This window comes from Ailuropoda melanoleuca, chromosome 18, assembly GCF_002007445.2.
Source record: "Ailuropoda melanoleuca isolate Jingjing chromosome 18, ASM200744v2, whole genome shotgun sequence".
Lineage (NCBI taxonomy): Eukaryota > Metazoa > Chordata > Mammalia > Carnivora > Ursidae > Ailuropoda > Ailuropoda melanoleuca.
In genome coordinates, this window is record NC_048235.1 from 5898135 (window position 1) to 5915795 (window position 17661).

At 38.9% G+C, this 17661-nt stretch overlaps 1 protein-coding gene across 1 annotated transcript; it reads left to right on the forward strand.

Moving 5' to 3' along the window:
• The first annotated feature begins 5999 nt into the window (after positions 1 to 5999).
• On the forward strand, positions 6000 to 14607 carry SPCS3 (signal peptidase complex subunit 3). Its single transcript, XM_034647764.1, has 5 exons — positions 6000 to 6312; positions 7287 to 7528; positions 9484 to 9560; positions 12946 to 13061; positions 13831 to 14607. Exons 1-5 carry the CDS (start codon positions 6146 to 6148, stop codon positions 13961 to 13963), a joined length of 735 nt encoding a protein of 244 aa, XP_034503655.1. The 5' UTR covers positions 6000 to 6145; the 3' UTR covers positions 13964 to 14607.
• The last annotated feature ends 3054 nt before the right edge of the window (positions 14608 to 17661 follow it).

Consider the following 17661-nt stretch of genomic DNA (forward strand, 5'->3'; position numbering starts at 1 on the left):
ATATATTTATTATTTAAAGTCTATCTCCTCTGCTAGGCTGTAAGCCCTGAGCTTTGGGACTAGAACTCTTTTGTTCATTATTGCATCCCTAGGAAATGAAATGAAAAGGCTAACAATGCTAGACACACAGTAGGCCTGTAAATAAATGTACCATAAAGAGGACGCTAGTAAGCCTCACTTGTTCAAAGAGACCACCTTTCTCCCGCCAGAGAGATCACTTCTAAGGGTAGAGTCAGAGCCACGTAAAGTGCTGCGGGAGGACGGCGTTGGGGAATCACCCTTTCCTTTCTTCTTAGGTTTTTGTCATAAACTATTTAGTATTTCCGCTACAACCAACATCTGCTTTAGAGCTTCCGCTACAACCAACATCTGCTTTAGAGCTTCCGCTACAACCAACATCTGCTTTAGAGCTTTGGCACGACCTTAGATTTGAATACCGAGCCACTTAGGGCTACAGCCTGGTCTGGAGAGGAGTGATGGCAGATCTGAGAGCCGCAGCTTCCCGGGCTGTGCGGTGGCTTTTGCTCGGGCATCATGCGAGCCCTCAGTGCCTAAATGGGACCAGAGGGGTTCTATCCGTCTCTGCTGTCACATTGCAATGGAAGCGGCGCCTTTCCAGGCGCTGGAGAGGTGGATGTCGTATCTGCAGATGGCAGTGCTATTCATATCTAGCTTTCAGATACAGGGCTTTCCTGCGGAGGGCGTGAATCAGGATGAGTGCTCTATTTTCTACTCTTCCTCCCTCCCGCAAACCTTCTGTCATTCTTCTGCTTCAGGTAATAGCTAATAAACAATTAATAGGTTTCTATTTACAGGTGATCTCTGAAGCAGTTTACAGCCCACCCTGAAATGTTGGTCTAACATCTTCTTTCCGTCTCATACACTCACGTCTTCGTAACACCTGTGGCATCCGTTGTTGATCAAGGTTTAACTCAGTGCTCTGTTCTATCTACATGTGATTATTACATAAAAGCTTGGGGAGAAAGTATAACCATGACACTGAAAGAAAGTATTCTTTACTTTCAAAATGTATGTTTAGATAAAACTAACTTTTAGCAGTGCCAGTACGAATAGCCATCCTTTTTTGAGTGCCTGTGTGATTCAGGTGTTATGATAGGTAGATTATATAATGCAAGCAGCCAAATGTGTTTAATCGATGGGAAAAGATCTGTACTACAGGCTGCTCTATGTTCTACAGATTGCGTGGTTGGGATAATTTAATAATAGGAAATTATTTGAACTTGAAAATTTTCAAAATTATCTTGCATTAAGATAGTACTTGCCATATGATTATAGAGTAACTTAAATATTATACTCACAAATAAATTGGAAAGTTTCAAACATTTGACAAAGGCCACAGAATAACTGAGTTAAAAACAACTCATTGTTTATTTGTGTATTTTTTAGTAATTTTAATTTTTAGTAATTTTTTTAGTAATTATCCTTCTATAAAAAGGTTTTGAGATTTGATTCATTGACCTCATATAATCATAGATATTTTGTTTTAAAACAGAAAATCAAAATAGGCATTTAATGTCATGACACCCTCCCGCTCCCCATATCTTCTCCCTATGGTCCTCTGTTTCCAAGTGTCTTATGGCAATAACAGATGGCCCTCCCACCTCCCTTCCTGTAACCTACAGGTTCAATTCTGCAGCTGTTTAGTCAATCCTGAGCATGGTAAGAAAGATTATCAACAGTATCAATACCCCGTGCTCTGCAGTGCAGCATAGTTAATCAAAGATCCCCAACTGGAATCTGGGACCCAGCTGTGGCAGCTTTGCTCCTTAAGCCTCCTTAGTGACTTTCTGAGCCATGTTTACCCTCAAGTTATAATATTCCCTTCCCATTCTCATCCGCATCTTAGATGGGATTGAGAATCTGCCATGGTCTCTAAGTTCAGCCTGATTATTCAGTTTAGTACCTGGGAGCCTTGCCTTGAATACCCATGAGCATTCTATAGTCTGCATGGACACACCTGTTTAATTAGCACTTACCTGCCCAACGCCTGAGTATGATCTCTATTACAAGTTCCCCAACATGGGGTTCTTCTCTTACAATCAGAAAATCAAGCCTAATGAGTGCATGTAATATGTCAAGATTATGTGACCAGAAAACTCAATGTGAGAGAAAAGATTAACCAAGAATTATCTCTGAAAGAATTAAAGTCAATGGTCAAGGTATATTCCCAGATATCCATCATCCATATGTTTTATTCCAGCAACTCTCCCCAAACTTTTAAGTAACTTTTAAGAGATGTTACACACAATAATTCTTACTTTAAAACCATCGATTTTAGACTTATAATTCTAGAAGAATCCTAAATTTAAGCTCTCGAACCAAAGGGAAATACAAGTGTTACGTACGTCCCTCTCTGGATTCACCCCTATATCCAAAGGCTTAATGAAGGCAGAAAGTGAAGAAACATAATTTATAGATTGGCTAAAGGTTTGCTTTTTTAAATCTTGTTTGGGAGAAGAAGGAAGATACAATGTAGTCACTGCTTTCTTGTAGGGGTCTTTGTGTCAAGAATCACTTGGTGTCAGGGATCACTTGGGATCTTTCCCAGTAAAGTTGTCAGAAAAATTATCAACTGCTAACTATGGGGACTTAGAATGAAACATGTCTTAAACAAATGAGCAATGCATGCAGAAAGGCACCTTAAGAGCTCACGTGCAACTCACATCTCCTATGCTGATTGTTTTTTGCATCACCACTGTCCTGGGAGCACCATTGGGGCAATGGGTCTTGATTGCCTATGTGGTAAAATCAGGGTACATGGCAAGATCATTTTCTCGGCATCTGTTAACAGATCTCAGGCCAGGTCACAAGTCCTTTGCTTCCCCATTTGCTCTAGAAGACCCTACACTTATGACTAACTCTTGCAAAATGACACATGATTAAACCACAGAAGCAGAATTTGTGCTTCAAGAATTTCAGTTTTAGTCGGATATTCACATCACTTGAATGATACTTCTTACTTCCTTCCAATATAAGGATTCACAGAAGTGTAATAGTGCAAAAAAATTTAAACATATTCCAGTATCCAGGAGTTAAAATCTAGTACATTCTCTTGAAACATTTTTTCCCCCTTCAGAATAGACCTTTCAAAGTAAGGATATGAAGAATTCAGATATTTTCTTTTCCTTTTTTGCAAGTTACTAAGATGGAATAATAGAGTCACATATGGGTTTTTAACTTTTCAGGTATTCTCAGTAGTTAAAAAAATTCTCAGAAAAAAAGTAATATCTGGTATTACTCAGAGTTTTTCAACCTTCTCTGTTATATATTGATTTTAAGTTCTGTTCAGCTTACATATATAAATGAGGAGCACGAAAGTAGTAATAAATCCATGCAAAGAATGTACTTGACTGAGATAACAGATTTTGCCTGATCTGTTCCCCCTATGGGGAGGTCAGATGAGCAGATGAAGACAGTGAACAGCGGAATAAGTAAGATTAAGGAGTGAAAACATCTTCTCATCCTGTGCAGTGGACGTGTGTAAAAGCAGAAAACTGTGAAGAGCAATATTAAGTAGGTAACACAAGGTCAAGAACCAAAAGAAATGTGTCCACATGAGTTAACAGCACAAATAGGACCTGCCATAGGCCTTGGGAACAGAGGGGAGAAGAGAATCTGAAGACAAGGCAGAATAAATGCAAAGCATGATAGGTCAAAATGTGTAAGCAGTACAGCATCCTGAACAAAACACTGGGCCCATTTATAAGACTTAAGATAAAAAAAATTCCTACTCCTACTACTCCCCCCCTTACAGAATAGAAGTTTTCTTAGATTTTGGTAGAAATCCATAAGGACATTTTTATGTTAAAATTTATGAAATGGGAAATAGTCTTCGTGTTGGGGTTCCCCAAGACCCCCTCAGGTTTGGTGATTTGTTATATAAGGACTCACAGGACTTAGTATAGAGTCATACCCACAACCGAGGTTTATTGCAGTAAAAGGATTACAGGGTGATATCAGTAAAGGGAATACATGCACGGGAAGAAGGCTGGAGGAAACCAGGCAGAAGCTTCAAAGATTCCTCTCCCAGTGGAGTCACAGAGGATGTGCATAATTCCTAGGAAACATTAGACTCAGTGCCAAGGGTTTTCACTTGGGAAGGGTCATGTAGTCCCCCTCTGCCATTCCAAACTTCCAGAAGGAAAGCAGGTGTTTGGCCTAAACCACATTGTTTCAATAAACAGTTTAGGTGCAGTTAGTCACATTTATAATTTAGGAGAAGTTTTATATCAGTGTAGGGAACTGTTTACCAGCCAAATTCCTAGGGGCTCGGGGGAGACGGTGGCTGTGAACATGGTGCTGTCTCGGGTGAACTCGCTGTTTGCCTTCTGGCTGAGCCTGATGGTGGAGCTCACCTTCGGCTGCTTCATTACCACTGCCTTCAAAGTCAGGATGCCAGCCAATCTTGCAAGCAGGTACTTCTAAGGATAGAAGTCTCAGACCTGTTATAGTAACCCTTCTATATAGTTCCCCTATTTTTCCCTTTTATTTCCATTCCAGATACAGCTGGCTATGTTTGCCAATGGGTATCTAGCAACTTTCCTATAATAAGGATTACTCAAATGAGTTAAGGAAGGTAATAAACCTCACTAGGCATGGTCTGAATTTTCAGATCTAACTTATCCTAGAGCTTCAGTGGTCTGAATGTATTATAACAGGGTAATTCCCCAAAGCCAACCTCAATGTTGATTGCTCAGCTGTGACTAGCATGCCTGGGATGTACATGGGTTCTCCAGTGACCAGATGTTTATCATGGCATGTACGAGATACAGTTTCAACAGTGCATTTCTGAGTGAATCGGAGGAGGCCAGAAAGAGCAAAGCTGGTTAGGTTCTTCAACCAAGAAAATGCCAAAACCTTCGCTAGCAGCCTCTCACTCTCCTGGGAAGCGAAACATCTAGGTGATGTGAGCAAAGAAGTTGGACGTTAACTGCCTAAACTAATCAAAGAATCCCAGCAAATGTGGATGTCTTTGATTTGTCTATGGAACATGGAAGGGCCCCTTGATCTTCATTTTCCTTGGGGGGGTGTGGTAGATATCCTCAGGAACCAGTGGTCTCTGGTATAATTTCTGACATCCCCTCAAGGATGCTCAGTAACTAGTCTGGCATGAATGAGGAGCCGGTGGCAGTCATCAAATGAGCTAACTTGTCATGCAGGCAAATAGTCAGTTGCACACAGGACCAAAGACAGTGGACTGAATGGCCAGATTCAAAAAGCAAGCCTGAGACAGGAGGGCCTGGGAATGAAGAACCAGAGTGCAAGCCCAAGACACAGGGCCGTTATGTATTGATGACTTGCTAATTTAAATTTTTCTACACTGTGAAAATGTAGAAATTAAAAACTTTCTACAATTGCTACATTCTACATAGCAATTCCACAGTAATTATCTCCTTTGATCCTAAGAACCCAGTGAAGCCATTCTTTTAGTTATTGGAAATACCCCATTAAATGCAAAGATTTAAAATTGGTAACACCAATTTTAAAATAGGTTCAGTCTGCAGTTGGAAGCAAAGAATTACTAGGAACTGGACTAAGGTTGGACGTGGAAAGTAAAGTAAAGGCAAATGGCTTTTGGAGACCTGGGATGCCTCTCTTTTTCCCTGTCCCATACATACCCTCCAAAAAACTGTTTTAACTTTGACCAGATTTGACTAAGGGCAAGAGTTTTGTGAAGCGCTGCTTCCAAACGCGATGCCTCAGAATACATTCCAAACTACCTTGCCTTGCTGCTGGGTTTAAGTGCAAATTAATGAAATATTAGCACCCAAGAATCCTCGGGGGGTGACCACCAGACCAAAGGACCAAGAAACAAGGGTGGGCGAGCGTAAGGGCCTGGAGCAGAGGAAGCGAGGGCAGGGGGCGGGTCTTCCGTGGAGAAACCCCGCCCCTCCTTCTCGTCGCTGATTGGTGGCGGCGATAGGCCGTGAGGGTGGGTGTGTCCCGGGAGGCGGGTGCGCGCGCGCTCGCCCGCGTCGGAGGACCGGAAAGGAGGCGGGGCCGCGGGGGCGCGCGCTCCCGGAACGCGCGCGGCGCAGGCGGCGCGGATCGCAGGGAGCCGGTCCGCGGCCGGAACGGGGTCCCCGGTGTGCTTGCGGAACGGGGCTCGGGGAGGACGGTCGCGATGAACACGGTGCTGTCGCGGGCGAACTCGTTGTTCGCCTTCTCGCTGAGCGTGATGGCGGCGCTCACCTTCGGCTGCTTCATCACCACCGCCTTCAANCCGCCCGCCCGCCCGCACGGTCCGCCGCGGGCTAGCCCGGCTCCGGGGCCGGCCGCCGCGGCTCGGCTGTGCCATTTATAACCGGACTTGGCCCTGTTTGACGTGCCCTCTGCAGTTCTTGTCCTTCCTCGTTTGGTGGGCGGCACATACTCGCAGCTGCTTTGAAGTTGGCAAGAGAGGTTAGGATGCGCTGAGAGCATTCGACATCCTAGCTCTCTGATACGCATCGGGTATTTTTTAACAGTCAGCCGCTTGAAGAAATCTGCGAAAGTGCCCAAAATGGGATTTCAGAATGACGTTGTCATTTCGTTAATGCCTGTTTAATTTTTCCTTGATAATTTTTGTTCGCTAACACTTTTTTTTTGTTGTTTGGATACGTAGCTTTTTTTCTCGGTTCTCACATTCTCTCTATTCCATCTTGCATCAAGTTCACTCTCGTTCGTCAGCGTTAGTTTTCTTGATTTCTTTGTCGGAGTCCCCGACAAGCCAGCCATCGAATAGCCACCTCTGTTGTGAAGTGCTTCTTCCAAATGCCCCCCATTCCTTTTTTTCCCCCTCTATTGCTGCTTGCTAGATACTGTTTTTCAGATTCAAATAGACACAGGCACTGTTAGCTGTTATTAATCTTGAGCAAGTTTCTTACCGTCCTGGGTCTTAATTTCCTTTTGTCTAGAATGGAAATAATACCCAACTCGTAGGCTTGTTGTGAGGATTATTTGAGATAATTATGAAAAATACATTGTTGGACCTGACCCGGACACACAGTAAGCGCTCAATAAATAGCACTGCTTATCATCTTATCTTAGTTTTCCCTCACCGCCTGTAGTCGTCTGTAACCTCCTACCCCTGCTACCAAATGCTTCACAGCAAGTGTTTACACTCCCTTTGAGCAGTTTTTACACTCCCCGCCTCCCATTTTGCTAGGGATTCTCTTTTAAGGTATATGCATATATGCATACAGACCTATGCATATGCTATATGCATAGCTACATACCTAATTTTATATTGGATTAAATATTTTAAATTAAATATTGGATTAAAATTTTTATCCTCTCTTCACACAAGTTTCTCTGATTTTTACTTGTTTCTTTGTGGGATTGCCCTTCCACCTGTGCCTCCATCTAGATCCTGTGTTTCACTTTAAGGAACTATGTGAATTGTGTGTGCTGTTATGTTTGAAGGATGGTAAAACTTTTATCTTTATTTTTAGAAAAAATGTAGAAGACTTCACTGGACCTAGAGAAAGAAGTGATCTGGGCTTCATTACATTTGATATAACTGCTGATATCCTTTAAGAAAACATTTTATTGCTTCCTCTGTAGTGATATAATGATATACACATTGTTTAGTGATTTTGGGTGGGGGCAGTGAGTCTGACTATCCCTTGAATCAACCAAACTTCAGAAGTTTCTATATCTAGGTTGCCGTTAGTAAAATAGTCTCAATATCTCCTCATTCACACCTTGAGAAAATTTATTTCTGGATTCTTCGGTTATTGTTTTGTGAACCGACTTTAAATTTTTCACAGAAATGTTAAATAAATTGGAAGCTTTAAGAGAGTTTGAATCTATATTTCAGAAAAAAATAAAATCAGGTCATTTGGATTATAGAAAGAAAATTGTTACCAGTGCTCAGCCTTCCTAGATGGAATATTTCATGTACAATCCCAAGTAATGTATCCATATATTGTGATTAGCAGAGAGAAACATATGTTAAAAAAGTGAATTGGCATCTGTTAAGGTTTAGAATGTCGTTATCAAAGCAATTATTGGTGAACCACATTAGAATTTTGCCATAGTCTTTTTTTTTTATAAGTACTTTTATAATAAGAGAAATCTTAACATTTAAAAGAGTTACTTTAAAATGGGGATGGTTTACTCTTTTTTATCTTGTGTTTCCACCATTTGATAACTCTGTCCATTTTGGCCAATTTAATCTTTTAGGGTCTTAGATTAATATCTTGGCAGTGTTGTTCCCTGCCACCTCCAGTATGATCACATCTGCCTTTTGAAGACCTCAGGATTAAAATTGGGTATGGTGATTGCATTGTCTGAACTTCTGTAAAGCAACTGTCAGAACAGTTGAAGCAGATAACCAACCCGGGGAGTTTACCTGATACGGCTCTTTACTGCCATGAAATTACTTTAACTTAATTTTTTAGAAATAACGTGTTGGGTTTAGAAGTAGATTAGAAATTAGTTCTCTAGGCACTTTTTTTTTAGGAAATAGAGCTTAACTGTCAGAAGAGTCCTATGGGAAACTTGGTGTGTCTGCTTTTAAACCTTCAGTGTCGTTTTAAAACAATCTAGTATGAGTTAGTTTGGATCTCTTATGAAAGTAGTAACTTTATCTGGAGAATTACAGTGAAATTTCCTGACATCTCAGCTACTGTATTTATATATTCTCAATCTCATCATTTGCAGTCGGATTTTCTTAATGCTGCTGCTGGAACTTGAAATTGGACCTGTTTTTATAAAGAGCTATCCTAGACTTCTCAATTCTACAATAGTGATTCTTAGCAGATACACGTATCTAAAAGCAGAATATAATGACCTGTTGCTATCAGTATGTGTAAATGTGTGTAATAAAGTGACGTAGCCATTTACATGTTATACTTAATAAAATCCAAACTCTAACTCAGTTCATTTCGCAGTGACACCGGTCGTGTAATTAATCCTTGTAAATTTTTTTTTTCACTCTGGTAAGCTGATGAGAACAAATTGATGTTCAGCTGCATATTCTTACAAAGTACATCGTGGACAGACATTTTGATCTCTACTGGCATAGGTCCAAAAGCAACGTGAACAGTTTATTATACTTGGTTTAATTACGTGAGCTGGTTCATGTTTGCTTATCAGTAAATTTAAACTGTGATGATTGGTTATACTTTAGAACTTCCATGGGATTGAATGTGCTTGAAAGATTAAATCCTCTTTCTTTTAGACTTAGTTGATGTTACAGAAAGCTAAATTTTGTATTGCTCTGTTACTTTCTTATTAAATCGTGGTTAGAGGCGCAGGGGATGATGCTAATAATCTCACTGATACTTTTTTTTTTTTTAATGAGCTGGATTTTATAATATATTTCTTTTATATATTTTTATTAAATTAATGTCTCAGTATGTTTCTGGGCCACCTCTTTTTTTTTTTCTATTTTAGTATTGGTATTGCTGTGGATAATAAGATTGGTTTAAAAGTTGTATGCTGCTTTATGATTTGTATATTCCTTAATTTGTTTACATCTGGAGAATATATTTGATTGGAATGTTAAGCAGTTGTTTCTTTATTTATCAGCAGAATATTCAACAAAAAATAATGTAAGTATATATATGTGTGTGTATATATGTATTTTAATAGATCTTTAAAATCTCATTCTTTATGAAAGGATATAAATCTTATATATTCAGAGTATCTGACATGAGTTGTTTGGTAAAAATCACAAGCCTACAGAGGTGACTACTAAGAAAACATCTCCTTTGGATGGTAGCCTCTGTTTTTTTTTCTGGTTCTGTAGTGCTCTAGTATTGTCCCCAGAATGGGGTGGTTGTATGGTAATCCCTAGGTATATAAGGAAAATCATTAAGAGCTATTGTTTCTTCTCTTACAGAGGTAGCAAGAGTTGCCAGTTTTTCAGTTCGTTAGCTTTTTACTTGATGTTAAGGTGGAGTGGCAACTTCCAAGCTCCTGACATGTCATACTGGAAACGAGGAGTCTAGCTATATATGTTTAAAATAAAAGGGAAAGAAGTTAAACTTTATGAATACTTGCAATATGGACTGACATTAATACACTCAGTCCCATGGTCAGATGGTCACATGTCTCCAACAACATGCAGTTTCTCTGGGGGAAGAGGAGGAATTCTGCAGGGCACAAGGTTGACCATTCTGCATGCGTTTATTTATTCAAGTTCAGCATTTTGTAAAGTTGTGCAGTGTAATTCAGTTCAGTGGGTGATGTTACCTAGTTTTAAATAAATGAAGCCTCACAAAATTGGAAACATGGCTTTAAAAGATTACTGCAAAGACATTACACATTGAAAATAATGCAAATGGTTCAACCACATGTAAGCAACAGGAACTCGGCAGAGCTGATGTGTGTGTTCCTCTTTGGAGCTGCTGAGCCACATTAATGGATTAGAAAAAGAGAGAACCTTGGGGCACCTGGGTGGCTCAGTCGTTAAGCGTCTGCCTTCGGCTCAGGGCATGATCCCAGGGTCCTGGGATCGAGCCCCACATCAGGCTCCTGGCTTTGCTGGGAGCCTGCTTCTTCCTCTCCCACTCCCCCTGCTTGTGTTCCCTCTCTCGCTGGCTGTCTCTCTCTCTGTCAAATAAATAAAATAAAATCTGTAAAAAAAATAAATAAATAAAAAGAAAAGAAAAACTTGAACCTGGAAAGGTCTAATAAAAAGTTGGTTGAGAAAATTCAACATTGGTCAAAAATATTATTTGAAATGCAAATTTATATTCACTATCAGTGATGATATATCATCTAATGGTATTAGTAATGTGTACTATGCACATTTGTAAATAAAAATGTGCGTCTTGGGGTGTGTGCTCAAAATAATTTGTGCTCAGAAATCTTTGGAGACCATTTCCAATGATAAGATCAGAAAGGTTGTTGTTGAATTATGAGGTACTAAGAAATGGGGATGTGGATTTGCTGCGTGGGTATAGGATTCTTTAAGCTAAAGTATTCTTTCCACAGCTTTGATTGGAGAAAAGATGGCAATATATTTGAATCAACAAATCTGTGACCTGTGTTTACAACTCTCATTACCGATATATGTAATCAAAAACTGTAAAGAACGAATTTTTGAATCCTGTCAGATTATTTTAAAATCCACTTAAATATTTGTATTTTTATTTTGATACAAGCTGTTTTGATCGTTTTACTAAGCCATGTATCTACAATTAACATCTCCATCTATTGAGAAATAATTTGCTTTGGAGTTGTATGGGATTTACCAATTTCAGGACTTAGAAGTAGTCTTTTTAATCATAAACTAGAGTTTATCAGAAGTTTTGTCATTAAAAGCTACTAAACTATTAGATTAAAACACTTAACATTATTAATTTGTGATTGAAATTTATTGGTCCAGTCTGATTTAGAGCTTTTGTTGCAGATGAGAGTAAGGGTTGAGATATTTATATAGAATGTCGCTGAAACAGAAATCCCTTGAAAGTGTTAAGTGAATGATTGTGATAAATGAATTAAAATACGAAGGTAAAATCCATGGAATTAAAATGTGCTTCTGTGTTGTTTTTACCTAAGTCACCCTCATGTTTGTTACCAGCATAGTCTGAAGGTAATTTGTAGTTAGAGATGAGTCCACTTCTGTGTTTTATTTGAACTGTATTCACTTTCAAGGGATGAAAAATTAATCCGCTTCATCTGTTGATTGGTTTGATTGATTAGCTGGAATTTTTAGTACTTCAGTTCATTTTACATTTATTTTCAGCATGCCTTTTATGCCAAATATTTTGTTAGGTACTAGGATTATTGGGTTGAATAAGTTTTGATTCCTGCCCTTGAGAATCAACAAAATGTTAAAAAGAACATATAGAAAAAGCTCTTCTGAAGGTAAGAGTAATGACTATACACACATTCCAGTCTACAAGTCTCAACAAATTATCTAGATTACTATGTTACCTTCTTGGCGACAGGGTTCTAAATTATATTAATAATTCTGGTTTACCCCAGTGTTACTAGTAAGTAAATACAACTTGTAACTTGACAGATCATTGCTTTGGTGAATGAATAAATGTACATAAAAAGTCATTTCACTTTGGCATATGTTAGATTATATGTTCTGCAGTCTTGATGTTTCTGTTCAGTGTTAGAAGCTTTCTGGTAAAGATTTGAACCTTCTTAGAAATAACGTCCACATTCCTGCTCAGTGAATGTAGTCACTACACACTGAGCAATTGGCCTCACAGGCTAATAATAATGGATGATAGCTTAATAAGAACAGATTTCTTGGGATTAATAGTGGTCACAAATGTGTTTTCTGTGCATTTAATGGCCCTCATTTTCCAAACGGAACTTGTTTTTGATATGTCAAAATAGCAGATTAAAAGAATTGACTTCTAGAATGTTCCATAATAAAACAATGATGTGTTTATGATTAATGTAAAGGAAAAATCTTTAGAAGGCTTCATTTCCTTAGTGATTCCTTGATAATTTAAAGATCTTGGAGATACATAAATATTCATGACCTCATCTGGCAGCAGAGACCTGTATCAACAGCGTGATGGAACAGGAATGGTTGTCTCAGTTTCCCTGACACTATACAGAGTCCACAGTGCGCTGGGGTCTCAGATATTTTACAGGGAAAAGGGATTTAGGAGAATGCTTTCTTTCCTTCCGGGGATTCTAATCCCTTCTGTTTCTCCACGTGCCTCACTGTGGAGGGCACATGGGTCTAAAATCTTGGGGTAAGCTTTGAGGGCCCTAAGTAATACAGTTTCTTTTTATTTAAAAGTAGTGATTTCCTTTAGGGAAATAATCTTTTGTCCCATAAAGGTTCAACTTCTTGTATCTATCCACTTGTTCTTATTTTGTATGCTTTAGGATTTTAGCAATTCCCTCAAAAGTTGTATTCATTAATGTAAATTAAACTATTTGCATAGCACTGCTTTTAATTTGAAGTGACAGAGATGCAATTTCTGATGAGTTGTCTAATTAATTTTCATTTTAATGTAGGCTCTGAACCAAGTTGTCCTTTGGGACAAGATTGTTCTGCGAGGTGATAATCCAAAGCTGCTGTTGAAAGATATGAAAACAAAATATTTTTTCTTTGACGATGGAAATGGCCTCAAGTGAGCAATTCTTTGTCATTCTTTACATGTAATTAAATGTGGGGGAGAGAATGATATAATGTAGTTTTTGTTTTAAAGAAAGTGATTAGAGGGGAAAAAGGAAAGTTAAGAGAGAAGAAATACAGATCTGAACTGGAAGATTGGGTAGAAACACTGCCATAGACATGGGTCTAAGATGAGCGCTCAGTTCTCTTGCAATAAGTGAAATGAGAAAGGCCCTTCACTGTTTCCACTGTGACGTGCGCAGGGGGCCTGGGCTTGCCCACCTGGAGGTAGGACAGGACTGCCGTTGGCAAGAAGGGGCTCCTGGAATGGGAGACGAAGTGGTCAGGGAGCCCGTTGGGAAGAAGTAACGCATCTGTCTAGAAGTTGATGCTGAGCGTCCAGCTGTGCTTAACTTCTCGGAACCTCCGTTTCCTTTTATGTGCAGCGAAGGAATGAGAATAACTGAGGTTTGGGGTCATTTTAGCTCATAAGCTCTTTGAGTAAACCCTGGAAAGGAATTTAGGGGAGAGCTGTTGTAACCAAACCTCTGGTTGTGCAGATGAAAAATTGCTGGTCATGAGAGATGATGATTTGTTCACAGTCCAGATAATGAGAGAATTCGATTTCAGATTCTCGCCTTCTGGTATCTAGCTCAAATCTCTTCATGTATTCTGTCTGTTTTACTCATTTCAGCTTTTTGGCCCATAGCTCTGATAATGTTTTTATTGAACTAAAAATGTTTCTGCTGACATCTAATAAACATGTTTGTTCTGTCTTTTTATAGGGGAAACAGGAATGTCACTTTAACCCTATCTTGGAACGTTGTACCAAATGCTGGAATTCTACCTCTTGTGACAGGATCAGGTCACGTATCTGTCCCATTTCCAGATACATATGAAATAACGAAGAGTTATTAAATTATTCTGAATTTGAAACAACGTATTTTTATACTTAATGAATCATATCTCGTTTTTCTCTTCCCTTGCATCTTCATTTGGTTTTTACTTTTTGGGGGCTGGGGTGTAAGAACTAACATAAGAGGCATATTTGAAGGGAAAAGTTAACGTGCTACTTAAACTTCATTTTACAAACAAAACACACAAAAAGCCACCAGAGTGGAGTATTATAAAAATAAGACAACTACATAATAAAGATTTGTAAAACAGTTTATGTTTGAGGTATTCCCTATATGGCCACGCTTCCTTGTGGCATATACAGTGAGCATGAAGAGTAGTTAAAACTGGTAGGTGCCTGTGGAGTTAAAAGAACTGTGTTGTATTCCTTGCATTCATGCAAGTTCACATTAGATATGATTCAGAAATGGACATTCTCTTTTAGGGTATGTCTCATTACTGGAAAAATTAAAATGGTTATTCGTAAGACACTTGGTTTACAAAATAGCCGAAAGTGATGGAATTTTATTCCATTTGTCTTAGGAATGCCCTGTTATGCTTGTTTTTCTTACAGGTGACTAGCAACTTTCTCTACTTAAAGACTAAATACCTCTTTATAAGCTGTAAATCATTTTAACTCATTTAAAAGTCTCTTAAGTCAACCAAATATGTGTGTCTCAGTGCTTTCTCTAAAAATGTTCCTTTGTATTATATCTTTGTGTGAATTTTTAGCATTGCCATTGAAAGTTGAAAATGTTTGCATGGTTTACCTTCTGAGTTACGTTTGTTCTCGTGAGCATGCCTAGTGCCACTGAGTGGTAATTATTTAAAATTTTCTGTAGGTCCACATTTTAATAATTATTGGGGTAACAATAATAATAGTTGGTGCGCTTTTCCACTTACAAGCACTCTCCTATATTTTACTATGTGTTATCCTCGATAATCTAATGAGGTGAGTAGTAGAAATGTTAGCTCTTTGCAGATGAAGAAACTGAAACCCTGAAGTTTATTGAATTGCTTTGAGGTTGCATAGCTAGCAAGGAAGGGAGTTAAAACTTCAGATTAATTCTCTAAGCTTATCCTTTCGCTCAGGTTACAGACTAATCAAAATTCACTTAAAATTTTCATTATATTTTATGTTACCCTGGACACTCTCGAGCTGCCAACAACTTATGTAGAGATAATATCTCATTTCATTCTTTGCATCAGTTAATTTTGCATATGTTAAAAGAATCCAGATGTATGTAGACATGATTTAGAGATTAAATGCAGAGTAATACGTGGTTGAATATATGATCATATTTAACATGATTTTTTTTTCTACACTGAGTAACTAAGCATCCTCAAGGAAGCAGCCACAAATCAATGACCCTTAAAAGCAAGACCAAACACTGTAGTTACACCATCAGCAGTAACCAAAAAGGGCTAATGTTTTCTAAGAATAGGTTTAAGCTAACAGTTGTTGTATTTACCTCATAGGAAATACATCACCATTTAATTACGTTGGTTTTAACAGCTATTGTATGTGAGAGCATGTGTTCCTGTCCAAGGTCAGAGCTGTCGTATCGTGAATACCAGACTGGGTTTGGCTCCCAGCTTTTTCATTAAACTGTTCAGGGTCTCGGTTTCTTTATCTGTAAAATGACAGAATTGAACTCATTAACTTAGTGGTTCTTTTATACCACAGAAGTCTATAAAATTTGTGGTATCTGTTCAGCAGAGAGATTGAAAAGAGAAGCACCTTAGTAACGTGAAGTTAGGAAGATGACCGAAAGACTTAACACATAACTGTCCGTGCTGATTTGACTTTATTTCTGTTAGATTTTATACCCAGAACATTTAACTTCGTTTGCACAAATATAACACATGGAAACTTAGTCTCTGAGATGTCAAAGCTGAAAAATTGGTAACATTCATTCAGGGAGGCATGCACAAGAATCCAGCAGTTCTGACCAGGTGCGGGTGCTGGCTTAGTAATCCCTTATCCCTGGGTGAGCAGATCCGTCGGTTTGCTGGAGATGAATGTTGACATTTACTTGAGTTAAAGTTTACCTGACAAGCCCACCTGCTCTCTTGGAGTTGGGTGAGGAAGAGGAGTAAAAGGCCCAACTAGCACAATGGTTAAATGGTGTTTTGTTTTTGCTCAACTTTGGGAAACTGCTCAGGACATGAATGCTCCAACGTGGGAATAAGGAACCTCTCTCAGGAACTCATTTTCGGGTGCGCACAGCTTTGCTGGTTGACCACGATTCAACATGAAAACAGATGGCCTCGTGTTCAGTTTGATAAGCATATCACCTACCTTTAGTGTCAGTGTTTTCAAGAAGTCTAGCAAAGTCTCCACACAGACCCAAGGCTTCAGACTTACAGAACCCTAAGTGTTATTAGAAATATCTGAGGGGCGCCTGGGTGGCACAGCGGTTAAGCGTCTGCCTTCGGCTCAGGGCGTGACCCCGGCGTTATGGGATCGAGCCCCACATCAGGCTCCTCCACTATGAGCCTGCTTCTTCCTCTCCCACTCCCTGCTTGTGTTCCCTCTCTCGCTGGCTGTCTCTATCTCTGTCGAATAAATAAATAAAATCTTAAAAAAAAAAAACCTTTAAAAAAAAGAAATATCTGAGCCCAGACATTGCCAGGATACCGGGAAAAGAGAACAATTGCAAGTTACTTGTCTAAAAATACTTAAACGGTTAGAAATGAACTAATTTTAAATGTACTCACACCCTCCTTTTCTCTAGCAGGTTAACCTAGACAAGCAGCTCTGTCAGTGTTTTTTATTTCCCCAATTGATGACGTTTGGTTTCTTTATGCAGAAATTCGTAAGGGTGTAATAAGAAAGCGGGTTATTTCAAATTTCTCTTTTTGGAATTGTTTTCCAGTTTTTTGGTGGGTCTGGCCAGCCTAGTAATAGCACTAAGCTATGGGCTTCAAGGTTATAATGAACATTTTTTTCACTATTCTCTCTAAAGCTTAGTGATCTAAAGCTTTGGATCTTTGACGTGTAGGTTATTGGAGGTGCTATTTTATAATATCTTGAATTTGACACGAAATGGGTGTAGGGAGAAAAACCGTGAGCTGTGAACTTTGGTTAGTAAACAACACCTGTTCCTTTCAGAAGCTTTCCTTTTAGGAGAAAGCCTTGTGCGTTCTGTGTGACTGCCAGTGGTTTAAAGAGTTCTGTTTCAAAAAGTTGTGTGTTTTGATGCAATTTGGGAAATTGTTTACTTCACAAATAACAGATTCATAAGAAAAAATTCATGAAAATACTGAAGAGATGTTTGAGGATTTTCTTAATTGCAATAAACAGCATTTTTTCTAACGAAAATGAATTTTGTTTACGAGTAACTGTATTTTAAAAGACTTTCAGATTTACGCTTTTTACGTGAAGCTGCTGAACTAAAAGAAAATGGATGAAACCAAGTCTAGTAAACTTAACTGTTTTTCTTTTCTTTCCTTTTTTTTTCTTCTTGTGGGGTGGGGGTGGGGGTGGGGGGAGGTGATTTACATCTAAAATATCTTCTCCAGACACTGTATGCTCCTATACTAGACTGTAAGCTCTTTGAGGGCAGTCTTGTTGGATTTATCTTTGTATCTTCCCCAGCGCCTAGCATAGTGCCCTGCACATCCTAGGCGCCCAATAAATACTGATGATGAATGAAGTCCTTGTCTTTATAATGTGGCCAAACCATGGGGGTTGCTTTGCAGTTAACGCTCTTCTTCCT